Source organism: Rhipicephalus microplus, chromosome 8 (assembly GCF_043290135.1).
Source record: "Rhipicephalus microplus isolate Deutch F79 chromosome 8, USDA_Rmic, whole genome shotgun sequence".
Lineage (NCBI taxonomy): Eukaryota > Metazoa > Arthropoda > Arachnida > Ixodida > Ixodidae > Rhipicephalus > Rhipicephalus microplus.
In genome coordinates this window covers 43,638,184-43,653,345 of record NC_134707.1, presented here as the reverse complement: position 1 = coordinate 43,653,345, position 15,162 = coordinate 43,638,184, and the positions used below count along the sequence as shown (strand labels likewise).

The window sequence follows — 15,162 nt, the reverse complement described above, 5'->3', positions numbered from 1 at the left end:
TTGTTAGACGTAGCAACCACGGTTTCATTACGTTGTCACGCCCCGCTAAATGGTGTAATGCTTTGAGACTATCATTGTCGACAATGTCTCACCTTTGTGTGCTCTTCTTCAAAACGCTGCTTACGTTGTTCGGTTATGTTGTGAGGTTGAATTGAAGCCTGGGCCCATGACCAGGGCTAACACTTAACTCTTTGTCACATTTATGCACAAATACAGATTCACAGGAAGGTCCTGCAGCTTTGTCAGGGCAGTTAGGCAACGCGATTGCAAAACTGACGGCTTCTACGACTGAAGTTGTTCTTTTGAATGAACGCACTGCCAAGCTTGAATCAACCCTCACGTCAAGTTTTACTACTGTTACCGCTGCGACTCCGGTTGCCGTGCGCTAAATTTTAGATAATTTGACTGAATCTGTCTCCAGGTGCAACAATAATGAAAACAGACAGAAACAGTGTAACCTGCTTTTATTTTCTTAGAACAAGATAGTCCTAACGAGAGCTGGGCAGCATCTGAAAGAAGAATGATCGAGTTCCGCTCTTCAAAGTTAAACATTTATCTGGCTAGCGCCGAATTCGATGGTGTACACAGGCTCCGAAAATTAAGACAGAGTGAAAAGAGACCCTTTATAGAGACCCATTTTGTATTCATAATTTCTGCCTAACATGAGTTAAATTCAAGACGTCAAGGCTTTATTAAAAACTTTTTCTACACCAAAATTTTGTGATGGTCAGTCTTCTGTCAGGTGAACGACCTTGGGGTGTGAAAATCGTGGTGAGGCATTTTTCAACCATCTGCCAAAAATAGATAATTGAAGTTCAATAAAAAGTTCAAATAACATTCTGATCATACTGACTAGAAAAAAATTCGGGCTGCCTATAAGCATAATCTTTTATGAAGTTTATGTTTGGGCGAGTCGGTGCTTCTATGGAAAAAGCTAGGTGATCAGCACAATGAGTCGGGATAGAAGAAGGGAACCAATCAGTACATGCGCAAACTGACGTTGGAATTTGTGTGTATAATAGGCGGTTGGGAACAGAAGTTCAACGCCAGTTGCAATTTAATTCCATACGCAAATATTCCAAATAACAATGTCCAGTACAGAATATAACAGCGCGACTGTGTGCATCGAATATTACTTCAGTGAATAATTCAGCTGCACTTTCCAACATTTAGCATTTGCAATTTCCAATTATTTTACAGGATAAATATTTGAAATGTAAGAAAGGCTAATAATGCACCTCAGTTATTTTAGATTGGGTAAGACAATCACTGAAGTCGTTACAGCAGATATTATTTGAAAGTTTTTTAAAGCGAGCGCACGTTTAATTTAAAAGACAATATTTCATTGCTGTGTGTAACGGCTCGTGCTAAATAGGCTAGGGTAATTTCTTGAACACTGTGGAACGGCTAGCGTCAAAAAATAGGCAGCACACAGAGGTCAAGAACCCTTATTGGCGCTGCATTGTAATATAACACTATCACCACTCAGCACAGAGTTTGGAAAATACTTCATTGCTTCAGTCAAAGATACTTCACTCGAAAAGTTCAAAAATACTTCAATGAGCTCCTGACACAAAGAAATAATGATTCTTTGAAATAGTAGAAAGATAAAGGTACACTTTAGGGAGGTATCGCCAAACTTAAATCGAAATAACTTTGAGTCCCGGCTACTGAGGTGACCATGGAGCTTATTTTTTTCAACTGCAATAAACTGCTTCGCATTCAAGCCAGAGAGACTCAATCCCAGCCACGTGTTACTTTTTGTGTTTTGGCATGACAAGCTGGAGTGCTTCCGCAGCAGGCAGTCTGGACGTTATTTGTTCGAGTACATGAGCGCATCTCAGTTTTTTGTTTCTTTATTCTTAACAAAGTCTTTTTCCTTCAATGACTGACATGATATTTGATGGTTTTTGCTACTATTTGGTACTCTTCCATATGAATTCGATTAAAAATTCACTATTAGAACACTCTATAGTAATGAGCAGTTGTGATGCAAAGTGTATCTTTCTATGACAACGACTCTGAACAATGACACCATCTCTATGCAACAGACCGCATGACACAACGACTATATTACAAAAAGAAAGCGTGGGGCAGGACCTGTCCGTGAGTTATCCGGGTGACTTCGGTCACGCAATTTTTTCGGTACCTCATATGACGCCGAGGGCAGCCGAATTCACCATTTGTGAAGGGGCTCTATAGTTATCTACGTTGAAAATATAATTTCTCGTCACAAATACTTGTCCTGTGTTTGAAATAGTGACAGGTGAACGTGGCTTGTTACAAAATGAGTATTTTATTGAAATGCTATTTTGTTCTTGGTAGCGTAAGCTTTTCAAAAGCCCAAAGCGCAATATGTAAGAATAATTCAGCGCAGTATTAATAAAAAGTGAGTAATGAAGAAATAAATTAGTCCTACTCGTTTGCTTATCAGTCATGGCCGATAATGGGCAGAATTCGTGCCCATTAGTGAACTACACTGAAGAACGAGCAAAAATGTGCACAAGTGCCACGTATTGAACATACCTCATCTCCCTGGTAGACAATGAATCCGAGGTTCACCACATATCCTCCTTCACGCTGCACAGTTACAAAAATTCAATAAGAATTTACCCGTAAATACGTTCACGAAGTGTTGGGAACTGCAGACACGTCACACCTGCACCTGAAGGCGCAGATTGACTCTCACTGGTTTGAATCGCTGCAGTATCAGCCACGTCGCGGACAGCTTCAGCGCCGCTCAAGTTCAATACGAGACTGTTGAGGGCGTACAATGTACGCTCACTCGAAGTACCGTCCCTGTGTAGATAGCCCTATTCCTGAGCGGGCAGTGGTCACAATACAATGCGCTTCATGAAGCCTTCATGTACAATACACTTCATGTTCTTTGTGTATGAATAATAAAAAACGTGAGTGAATAATAAACTATTGTGGTAGTTTAACCTAACAAAATCACGATGTCAATTCGAGAGACGCCAAAGTAACGGTCTTCTGATTTTGACATTTTGGGGCTGTTTAAGATGTCCTTAAATCTAGGCATATGGGCCTCAATCAATTTAGATGGAGGCAAAATTATAAGAGTCAAACATTTCAGTAAGTTTCGCAGCTTACCACCTTACTTCCTCGAATGTACACTTGAAATTTGCGTGCTTAGTTGAAATGTCCTTGAGAAAGGCAAAGATTGGCAGAGCGAAGCACAGGCCCGTCACCACTCGTTCTCCCCGTCGACCAAGATGTATTGTTTTCAGATGCTTCTTCCCCGGTTACCATTTCTCTCTTTCTGATTGTTTCTAGGCTATGCTTTATTCTCCATTCCTCTTCCCCATCACAGCCCCACTTCTAGTTCCCTTTTTCACTGAAGTATGTTCCCTTAATGCGGTTATTCAGCAATCGGCACAGGTTTTCTTTTCCTCACGCTGGCCACCTCTTGCACAGCGCCATTTTCATTCAAAGCGGAAGAAGCAGTGAAGGCCACAAATGCGACTTTCTAGCCTGTGAACAGGTGTACGACGTCATAAAATACGGCGCCCTCGTGAGTGTCTTTTCTGCTTCTATACGCTCCACAAAGCGGCTGGCACTCGTGTATGGCTTGATATTCTGGCTGAAATCAGAGTGAACGCCCTCCAAAAGAAGTTGGACAAGTTAAAGAGTAGAAAGGTAGGTTGTTAAACACACAATTATAGTGAGCGGTATGTTACCCTTAGATTTTTTGAGAAGCACGTAAAACTTTAGCATGCTGATTATCCGGCTGCCCCTCGAAGCTAAATACATCGCAGAGCACACTGTGGTAGGTTGCACCAACGTTACAGTCGTCTTCGTTATTTCAAAGGAAGATACTTCGCAGTGAAAAGAAGAAAAAGCATGTGCAGATTGAATTCGTTGAGGACTTACCTTTCTCCTTGCCTGAGTTACCAAAAAAGTGAAGGGTACACCTGCATTACTTGGATGTTTGCTATTTAGGTAGGCGAATTGTGCAAGTACGCGGTTCACTGGTCTGTCCGGATTTCTGTCTTCTTTCCATGCTCCAGCTTCTAAGCTTTCTTCACAAAAGCTTATGAGCAATACAAAGAGCAGCATTAAAGCGTGATTCACAGTCATATCCTCCTTTGTGAAGCCTGCGATTGTTATATAGATAATTATTCTATAGCGACATCATCCATAATCTCTATCCTGTAATAATTGCTGAGTAGTATTAGCTGTTCCAATACTGTTTGATTCCTGCGAAATCCTAGTTTCTTCATGTGTCGCAAAAGTTATTCTGCAGAGTCTCACATTACTAGAGGTAGGACATGTCCCAAGGATGCAGAGAACATACACATAATATATACTGTGAAAAGTAACAAACTTCATACAAACAGCTGCAGCTATTTTCTCAAGCTGAAAAAAAACAATGAAATTTGCGACACTGTGTTTTTTGTATTATTCAGTCGGTTACAAAGAAAACCTTATAAGCGTCAAAATTTGTTTTACGGATAACCTCCACCGTCAAGGGCCCCAATCACGCTGCCCACAAAGGCTTTGCTGGTAGCCCACCAAAATGACTGTATTCACCTATTTTGTTTTGTAACCTGTCACATGTCATGTGACCAATACCAGTGACAATTTGCGATGATGGCATCCACAAAAGAATTATTACCTGCGTTTCATCTCTTTTGGTAGCTGAAGCCTCGTGGCGCATCAAGCTAGTGTGTTTAGAGAGTGAGCAGTTATCTCGCACTTCGCCAATATAAGGTTTTGTGGCATTATAAATGATTTACGTCTCTTTATTGCGTAATAGAGGCGATAATATTTCTTGCGATTCTTGAGTGCAGAAATTTCGGCCAGTCGGTCTGTCTGTCCGTCACACGATTCAGCCGCACATTCAAAGTTTACGCAATCGCTCAACGTCTAGCCATCTTGAAGTGGTGGCTGCATTCATACTCGCGAGAATTCTCGATTAGAAACTAATATCGTGGATATCTGAGGAGAATAATGAACTCGTATGTAGTGGCATTTACTTTGCTATGAAGTACATAAGTGCGTAATAATAAAGACCGTAGAGTTTCTGATGCTATGCACATAAACGTTCTCTGCCAACGATATCATACTGCCACTTGGCAATGGCCCTGTGTGCTAGGCAAGCTCGAGTTTCCCTACGGCCCTGCTATAGTGACTCCATAACTCACGCAGTGCATCGTGATTTTATGAATGCCAGGCAGATGCAGCCACTTCAACATTGATAAATGTTTGTCTGAGGCAAGGCAACACAAAACAGGCCGCTTAACCAGCGGAAAACTACTGTCTTTCGATGACATTTGCCGTGAAGCTTGCAGATACGTATCCCGTTTTTGTGTTCGGGAAGGCTTTCTTTCGATGGGCGGCGCAAAATTTACTAGTATGGATTTTAGCGAAGCAACTCAAGGGGTCAATTATGAACTGGAACCTAACCGTGGAGTAAAAGTTTTCTAATTTGTTGCAGGCATCCAAATTTTGGCCATTCTGGAACATGCAACCAACAGAAAATGACTTGCATAGGAAACATACGAAAGGGCCTTCCTTGACCTGAGATCGTCCCTTAACCCGCCACAAACTTTTTCACTATAGCAGCTCTTGCTGGGCCAAGTTTTGTGACTGGTGTCCTTGCTGATGCGCTTAATATTTCTGGTACATGCATTGTCTTTCCTATGCCTTTGTGTTCTGTGCTTCTTTACCAGCAAGGTAGTTCTATTCCGGGTAAGCTTTCAATATTGTATCAAAGCAAGTTCTCTAAAACGACCGTGAAATAGGTTTTACCTCTACATATCCTCATTCGCCTTGATGCTAAGAAATTTAAATTATGAAAGATGGAGTTAGATGATCAATGCAAGTCTTAACATAGCTGCCACGTAATAAGCAACCTGAGCCCTAGAGCGACAGCTTTATTTTTTTGGTTATTGAATTGCTCGTGCTTAAACACTTCTTTCGTATCTTCTTGTTCTCCTTCTTCTTGCCACCTACTTGAAATCATCAGCAACAGATGCTGCGGAACTCTGGAAGCATATGCTCGATTGATCGGACACATATTCAATATGCTGAAGAGCAGTCCTCTACAATTCTCACCTTAATTTTTTTTCAATTTTCCATGATAAGTGATTCAATATTGACAGGAGGTTGAAGCAATAACAAAAAAGACTGAAATAGTATTTTACAAAATGTAGCCTGTAATACGTCGTAGAAACTCATCGACAAGGCGCAGAATTTTCTTTGCGCTGTCTATCTCCTGGGCAGTTGGAGTTGTGTGCCACCAATATCTTATGCAGAAACTTCCTTTCTTGCTGCAAATGTTTGCTTATAGTAAGACATATAGTACGTGAAAATCTTAGCACAATTTCACTTTGCTTTACAAAATTAGTTGTTTGTACTGAAATTGATAACACGGACATTTAAAACATGAAGGAAAATTTATAATCCGGGTAGGCACAAAAAGTTTAGGTTAAGCTGAACGTGATGAGAAGATGGTAAAGATGACGGTAACGAAATCATCATAATGAACGGCAGACACGTAACAAAAGTAACAATGGAAACGTAGCATGAACACCTAAAACATACAAAACTTATATTCAAAATACGTAATGGCATGAAGGGGTTGTGGACGCTACTTTTCGCGGCTACGAAACAGTGAATTATCCGCAGAAAATTGGTGCTCACCGTGGTAGCAATCTGAGAGCGCAGGAGAAATTTGAAGCACCTATTTACTATAGCACAGTATATAAGAACATTCCTGGCTTTGCTTATATTCTCAGTGTTGAGTCACCACATTGATATTTTCATCGGGACGCTGTCGTTAAAGAAGTTCGCTATACTGCCACCATCAATACTGATTGTTTCACGACATGTTGGCAGATCGCTTCTCGTTCGAAGGAGCCCCGAACACATTAGTTTCCGCCTCAACGAAATTGAATATATTATAATCTTATTCCTTCGTGGTGTATTTACTCGATTGTATGCTGTCGGGCACATACATCTGTCGTTACCAGCCTCGAGGGCGCAATATAATGAAACAACCTTCATCGCAAAAGCAATATTGTGACAATTAGAGAAATACTAACTCCAGGCGTAATTTACGCCTCGAGAAACTAAAGTTCTGTGTTCGATGAGTGTGTACAGAAGCTCACATGGTAAGTTGGCACTGTACAGAAAAAGTTTGTAGTTAAAAAAATTAACGGTGAAGATTTTCCTCCCGTTTTTCATTACGATAACCGGATACACACGAATATCTCAGCTGTATTTTGAAACCATATTCTATGAGCTATTCGCCTGCGGAATGCAGCGGGTATTTAGGATGTAGCGCTTCAGAATGTAGATCTTCAATCTGCGTGCTGAAAAAAGAGCATAAAACAAGTGTCTCTGTCAGCTGCACTTACTGCCTCGACTCGTGTTCACCAATCCTTCGCCAGGTTTTATAGATGACTCGCCAAAACACCAATAGAGGAATGCATACCAGAATGCATTATTGCTCAATATTCGAATACAGCGGTATATGGTTAAAATTGCTTCTTTTTTGACATTTGGTGCGCCACAAAGACAAGATAAATATTTTGTATGCAGCTTTGAATAGTTCGCACCTAAACAACAGTTTTGCAACAATTATCCTTTAGAAAAGACCTGCTATGGGAATTCTTCAGCTGGCGAGGCCTGTGTTGAAAAAAAATGGCGTGCCATGTACCTTTAAGTTTTGCTCAGCTCACTGAACTAGTTGAGAACAATTTTAGTATCAATGTTCTTGTGACGAAGCCATGACAAAGATGGAATTCTTGTGCACTTGGGTAATGTTCGATAATACATCTTCAGGGTCGCTGGGTCTGACACAAAGCGATACGGGGCTGATGAATTGCTGAAGCGAAGAGGCACAGCAGCAGTGATGTATTAGCTACACTGCTGCCGCATGCCACGGTGTCATGCCTATGCCCGTGCTAGGACTGCCCACAGAAGCAATTCCCTCGACAGCCACAGAGGACGCCATCTCTTTCGCTTGTCAACGTGCGGCACGCGCCGAGAAACACTGACGCTCAGCAGGTTCTCAACGCGCTATGCTACCGCTTCGATAATACTACCAATACTAAGTGTTGTTTATTGAAGTGCTAGAAGAGATTACATGGTTTCGCAGTCAACCTGTCCCGTTTAAATCGTCTTGAACAACTGCAACACATCACCGGCTATTAGCGGCTTCCTTTGCCACAAGTGAAAGGAGATCATCGCCACCATAATATGCTTTCTCGCCGAAATGCTGCCTGCTGCCTGAGCCTGAGTGTTGAGCATGCAGTGTATCACCACGTGACCCATGCAATCCAGGATTATTCCACCTCTAATTCTTCTTCCGGCGCGTAGTGACTAACACCAGGCATGGAAACAAAAAGAAAGAGAATCGTTTTGACCCGGCTCGAGTGCGGACTGAATGTCCTCCAGAAAACAAAAAAAATTTACTCTGCAATTGTGTGTGCGGTTTCTGTATTCACTGATAACAGCAAATAAAACCAAAACATATCTACTGCATTTCGTTGAGCGCCTGCCAAATGAAGCGTACAAGGCCATTTCAGTGCAAGAGGCATTACTGAGGCTTAGTAGCAGAAGCGGAGGCAGACAGTGCGTGATGCGATGCTGCGACACAAAATTTACGCAATTCCTCAAACCACCATGGAGAACGTGCTCATAAAGGAGCTTATCGAGGTGTTACCCTCAATTTGTGTGCTACATGGTTGTATTTAGTACAGCAGGTTCCACAGCGGAACAAAGGAAGGTCCATCTAGGTTTCTGCCTGCGCGTCTTCAGAAGACTATGTGAATTCTTACTAATGATTTGTGACGCTGCCTATTCGTACTAAGATTTCTTTATTATGTATATACTGAGGTCAACTAAACCTGGTCCTATTTGATACAACGTTCGGCATTCTTTTTATACCCATGAGAGTTAGTTTTTACTTCATTGCGATGACACGCTCTTTTATGGTCCCTTTGGCGTCTCTGTTAGCTTCAGTGCCACCGTCACCTTCTATACAAAGATTCAAATCGGTAAAGTGATCCGGCTCGTCGTACGTTCTACTCGCGAATAAGAGCTCGCGAATATAGAACGAATGCGGCTGAAGCATATGTCACAAAACGAGCTCTCAAAAAAAGGCGCACCGCCAAATTCTCGCGACGAAGCGCTGAGAGGTCAACAATAAAAAAAAAGAAAACAAGCATCCAAAGACTCCCCGGGCGCGCGTCCCTCTCCCCTCGGAAGCGTAGGTTCGCCAACGAACCTCCTCACATCGGCAGCCGAGCAAGCCCTAGAGAGTTCTCGATGAAAAGGGGCGTGGTGATGCAGGGTTGCGTCATCTTTCACGGACGGCCCTCGTACAGTCTCGCCCTTTCCCCAGCCTTCGCTGCGTATCGCGCTGACGAAATGATGAGAATTTTCTGTAATCTCGCGCGGAAGGTATTTAACCGAGCAGCAGAGATGAGAAATCAGGAGAAGAAGGAAGTTAGCGCCAGTATGCGTGGGGTTCCACCGCGTCTCAAGGTGAAGGTTTTGCCCTTAGTGACAAAACAGGAGAAGAAGAAACTATGCGCCAGAGTGCGTAGGGTGTACCGCCTTGTGGGCGAAGCCTTTTGTCTTCCTTGACAAAGGAGGAGAAGGAAGTGGAGAAGATGAGGATTTTCACCTGAGGGGTGAAGACTCGAGCTACAGGCAAGAGTGTGTGTCTACCGCTATCGAGTGAAGACGCGTGGCAACAGCTGCGTGTGTGAAGCCGACGTGTTGCCGGCGAAGAAGTTTGGTGCTTAGAGGACGGCCAATTGAAGACGCGAGCTTTACTGGAAGAGAAACTTCGGGGACAGCGGAACGACAACAACGCTGGACTTTGAGTGAGTGATTCTCGGAAGAGTATCATTCAGACTTTTGTTCCAAGAACTTTGGACTGAATAGGTTTTCTAACTCTTTAGTCTTTAAGTGTCTTGGTTGTGCGATGCATGCGACTGCATTGTAGTGCGTATTGTTGTCTGTGTCCGTTGTCTCGACTGTGGCTGATTGTACTGTGTAGTACGTTGTTTGATTGGTGACATGTTGTATTCAACTATTGTTGAGTGTGCATACTTGTGTATCGTTTTGATCTGCCATAATTGAGAATATAATTTTGTTTTGTTAAACAACTCTCGGCTCTGACTTGTTCTTTGGGCCACAGCCGGCGTCCGCTGGCGCGCCAAATAGGACCACTTCTAAATTGTCCAGGCTTTCGTGGTGCGATTCGGGGGGCCGATACTGTGGCCCTTGGAATTAGCCCGGCGATCGCCTCCCCAGTTAACGGAACCCGTGACAGCATAGATGCAACGAGGGAACTATGTCTGTCGAACAGAGACCATACGCACTCATATTACCCATGCGTGAGGCTTACCATTCATATCTTCTCTGTCAGGTAGAAATGAGCCCTCCCGTCGTACGTTGTTTGAAGAAACTAGACAACAAACATAAGACATTGTGCTATTGTGTTAGAAGTACCAATCACTGTTTCGTGGTGGTGTCATGTTCAGCTGAATGATGTGATGTTTTGAGACTACCTTTGTCGACAACTGCTCACATTTGTGTGGTCTCTTATGAAATGCAGCGTATGCCGTCAGGTAATTTTAAATCGAACCCTTGGCCCATGCCCGGGATGGGGCTTAACTCTTCGTCTCAGCTATGTCACGGTACAGATTCACAGGAGGGTCATTTAGATTTGTCAGGGCAGTTAGGCGATGCGATTCCAAACTGGCAGCTTCTATGACTGAAGTTGATCTTTTAGATTTGTGGGGTTTAACGTGCCAAAACCACCATATGATTATGAGAGACGCCGTAGTGGAGGGCTCCGAAAGTTTTGAGCACCTGGGGTTCGTTAGCGTGCACCCAAATCTGAGTACACGGGCCTACAACATTTCCGCCTTCATCGGAAATGCAGCCGCCGCAGCCGGGATTTGAACCCGCGACGTGCAGGTCAGCAGCCGAGTACTTTAGCCACTAGACCACCACTGCGGGGCGAAATATCTTTTAAATAAACGCATCGCCAAGAATTAATCCACCCTCACGTCAAGTTCTACTACTGTTACCGCTACGACTCAGATTGTCGTGCACTAAATTTAGGGTCATTTGACAGAAACTATTACCAGGTGCAACAATATTGAAAAGAGACAGAAATGGTCTAACCTGCTTTTTTTCTGAAAAGAAACTGTAACAAGCGCTGCGCAGCATCTGAAAATAGAATATTCGAGTTCCATTCGCCAAAGTCGAACATTTATCTGGCTAGCACAGAATTCGAATGTGTACACAAGCTCAATAAATTCAAAAAGAGCGAAAAAAGACTCGTTATAGACATCCACTGGGTATTCATAACTTCAACATAACATGCGTTAGATTCTAGACGTCAAGGCTCTCTAAAAACGTTTTGTTCACCAAAATTTAGTGATGGCCAGTCTTCTTTCAGGTGTACCACTTTGGGGTGTGAAAACTGTGGCGATGCATTTTTCGAGCATCTGCGAAAACTAGAAAATGAAAGTTCAGTATCAAGCTCAAATGAAATTCTGATGATACTGACCAGAAAAGAAATTCGTGGAGCTTGCAAACGTAATCTTTAAGAGAGTTTACGGTTGGGCGATTCTCTGTTTAGACATAAAAAGCAAGGTGAGTAGCAAAATGAGTCGGGTCAAAAGAAAGGATCCAATCAGTACAGGTGCAAACTGACGTTCAAATTTTCGTGTATCATAGGTGGTTGGCAACAGAAGTGCAACACCGGTAGACATAGAGATTTATACGCAGATATTCCAGATAACTTTGTCTAGTATAGAATAGAACTTCACGATTATGCGAATCGAACATTTCTTGAGTGAATCATTCAGCTGCACTTTCAAACAGTTATCTTTTGAAATTTTGAACTATATTTAAAAATATTTCGAAAAAAGTTTAATATGCAAGAAAGTCCAATATAGACGTCAGTTATTGTCGGGTGGGTAAAACAATCACTGACGTCGTTACAACCGGTAATTTGTTGATGTTTCTTCTGATATCTGTTTTTAAAGTGAGCGCACGTTCATTTTAAAAGACAATATTTTATTGTCGAAAGTCAGGGCTTTTGCTAAGTAGGCCATGGTAATCTCTTGAAGACTGTCAAACGGCTAGCTTCAGAAATTAGACGTGACACTGAGGTCAGGACCCCTAACGGCGCTGCAATGTATTATACCACTATCACCACTCACCACAGAGGTTGGAAAATACTTTATTTCTGCAGTCAAAAATACTTCACTGGAGAAGTTCAAAAATACTTCAATGAGCTCCCGACACAGGGAAAGGATGATTTTTTCGAAATATAGAAAGATATAGGTAGATTTTAAGGAGGTATCGCCAAATTTTCTTCGAATTAATTTTGAGTTTTTGCTACTAAGGTGCCCATGGAACTTATTTTTTTTCGACTGCAATAAACTGCTTCGCTTTCAAGTGAGAGAGACTCAATTCCGGCCACTTGTTACTTTTTGTGTTTTGGCATGTCAAGCTGGAGTGCTTCCGCAGCAGGCAGTCTTGACGTTATTTGTTCGAGCACATCTCAGTTCTTTGTTTCTTTAGTTTTAACAAAGTCTTTTTCCTTCCTTGAGAGGGCACGGCGGCATCGCCTCGAGCATGTCTGACTGCGCATGGCTGATCGTGCAGGTTCTTCTTGTCTGCTCAACGCAAGGGCCAGCTCTGCTGGCTGATCCTGGACAACCGCCTTGGAACAATGACTCGCCTAACACGTGGAGCACTTCGGTGCCACCGGCTCATCAAAATATCAGCCCGATCACCGCCCTGACGCCCCATTGGCTGCCCAGCCCGGTGACGTCGCCGCTTCCTGCTATAAAGCCAGTGAACATCGTTTACTGCATCAGAGGGCACGGCGGCATCGCCTCGAGCATGTCTGACTGCGCATGGCTGATCGTGCAGGTTCTTCTTGTCTGCTCAACGCAAGGGCCAGCTCTGCTGGCTGATCCTGGACAACCGCCTTGGAACAATGACTCGCCTAACACGTGGAGCACTTCGGTGCCACCGGCTCATCAAAATATCAGCCCGATCACCGCCCTGACGCCCCATTGGCTGCCCAGCCCGGTGACGTTGCCGCTTCCTGCTATAAAGCCAGTGAACATCGTTTACTGCATCAGAGGGCACGGTGGCATCGCCTCGAGCATGTCTGACTGCGCATGGCTGATCGTGCAGGTTAGTTTTTATGATACTTCCTTAGGAAAATGTACTAGTTACTATGGATTAGTAGTGCTGCCGTGCCCTCGGCGTTGTTTCTGTATAATTGCTGATTGTTGGTCTGTGCTACTTCTCGTATTGTGCGGGGACGTAGAGACGAATCCCGGTCCCCAGACCCGCTCCGCTGTTGACCTCAATGAGCATAAAGATGTGTTAAGTGCTATTCTTGAGGAACTGAAAGAGATAAAGACTGCCGCGAACAAGCGCGATGAAACTCTGACCCGTATTAGTTCAAACCTTGATGAAGTTCTGGAGCTGTCAAAAGCAAATAAAGAAAAAATTCATACCCTTCAGCACACCGTTGAACAACTAGAAAAAACTGTCGCAATTCAAGGCAAGAGGCTTAATGACTATGAAGATAGGTCACGACGGAATAACTTAGTAGTATATGGCATACCAGAAGGCCCAAAAGAAACCAGAGAAGTCCTTGAAGACTTAGTTGTCCGACGGGTTTGCAATGATGAACTAAAAGTCGCTGTAACCTCTCTCGAACGCATTCACCGAATTGGTAAACCGCGAAATGATAAACCCCGGCCAATCATACTCAGGTTGTACAATTACAACGAAAAAATAGCCATACTAAATAACTGTTTCAAACTAAAAGGCAGCAAAGTTTCCGTGTCACATGACTACTCCCAGGCAACGCAGCACATAAGGAAAAAACTTTGGCAATCCGTACGTTCTGATAACAAGGCCGACAATAAGATAAAACTGGTTCATGATAAACTACATATTAACAACGACATTTATGCGTGGGACGAAGCAAAAGATTGCCGGGTGCTCGTGCGCAAAGGTAAAAAACGAGAACTGAGCACTAAACCGAAAAACACGAAAAAGGCGAACGAATGACTTCCGGATTCTACAAAGCAACAACCGAAAACATTGAGGCTCATTTCCCTTAATATGCGAAGCTTATGCAATAAACAAGGCGAACTGGAACACGTGTTGTTAACATATGACCCGCACATAGCTGTCATCTCCGAAACTTGGCTTTGCCCAGATTTGCCTGATAATTACGTGATTCCGTCTTCATATACGTGCTATCGCAAAGATAGACTTACACGAGGAGGTGGTGTAGCAATTCTTGTGAAGGCGGGCCTTTCATCTGTTTCACTGCCTGCTGTTAACCCTGACCACGAAAGTGTCTTTTGTAAAATAAATATTTCAGGAAACCATATTGTTATTGCGGGAATTTATAGGCCGCCGGGAGCCCCCTGTGAATTTTTACTTGAACTGTATGATCATTTGGCCGTGTATAAGGATCAGAACATTATTGCTGCGGGAGATTTCAACTTACCGCACATAGATTGGTGCTCGATGTCATCAGGGGGCACTGATACAAAGAACTCTGAAATCCTTCTAGATACTTTATTAGCTTACAACCTTACACAGACAGTACTATATCCAACACGGGTGACTAGCACTGCTTCCTCCATTCTAGATTTAATTTTGTGTTCAGCCAGCTTTACTGATCATACCACAGAAATTCACGAGGGAGTCTCGGACCACAAGCTCGTATATTTTTCCTGCAAGCTTCCAAACCGAATCAAGTTAAACAACGCTAAATTTGTAAAAGTAAAAAACTACAACGCAGCAGATAACCCAAACATTGCCCACCATTTAGAAGAAGCATTACTGACATTTCACGATGACGATGTTAACGTCTTATGGGCAAAGTTTAAGTCATGCTGCAATTATTGCATCAATAAGTTTATTCCAGATAAAATGAAAAAAATCAACAAAGCCAATCCTTGGATAACCAGAGAAATTATACATTTAAAACGTAAACTAAAACGGTACCGAAAAAGGAAGAACAAGGACGCCGCCCTCCTTTTTAAGCTAAGTTCTAAGTTGAAATCTAAACTACGAGAAGCTAAAGAGCGCTTCTATTCAACCACCCTTAGGCGCTTTGCT

General features: G+C 43.0%; 1 protein-coding gene across 1 annotated transcript; it reads right to left on the bottom strand.

Annotated features, from left to right (window-relative positions):
* Positions 1-667: 667 nt before the first annotated feature.
* On the bottom strand, positions 668-6,848 carry LOC142768973 (uncharacterized). The gene is made up of 4 exons (XM_075871641.1): positions 6,667-6,848; positions 3,892-4,115; positions 2,527-2,580; positions 668-791 (listed from the first exon to the last, which is right to left on the bottom strand). The coding sequence occupies exons 2-4, from the start codon at positions 4,096-4,098 to the stop codon at positions 693-695; spliced, it is 360 nt and encodes a 119-aa protein (XP_075727756.1). The 5' UTR covers positions 4,099-4,115; positions 6,667-6,848; the 3' UTR covers positions 668-692.
* Between the last annotated feature and the right edge of the window lie 8,314 nt (positions 6,849-15,162).

Bases quoted from the DNA above. Each gene is read 5' to 3' on its own strand.
- LOC142768973 (XM_075871641.1), bottom strand. From the start codon at position 4,098: ATGACTGTGAATCACGCTTTAATGCTGCTCTTTGTATTGCTCATAAGC. The intron at 2,581-3,891 runs GTAAGTCCTCAA...GTAACTGTGCAG, and splicing joins TAACTCAGGCAAGGAGAAAG to CGTGAAGGAGGATATGTGGT. The intron at 792-2,526 runs GTATGTTCAATA...TATTTTTGGCAG, and splicing joins TTGTCTACCAGGGAGATGAG to ATGGTTGAAAAATGCCTCAC.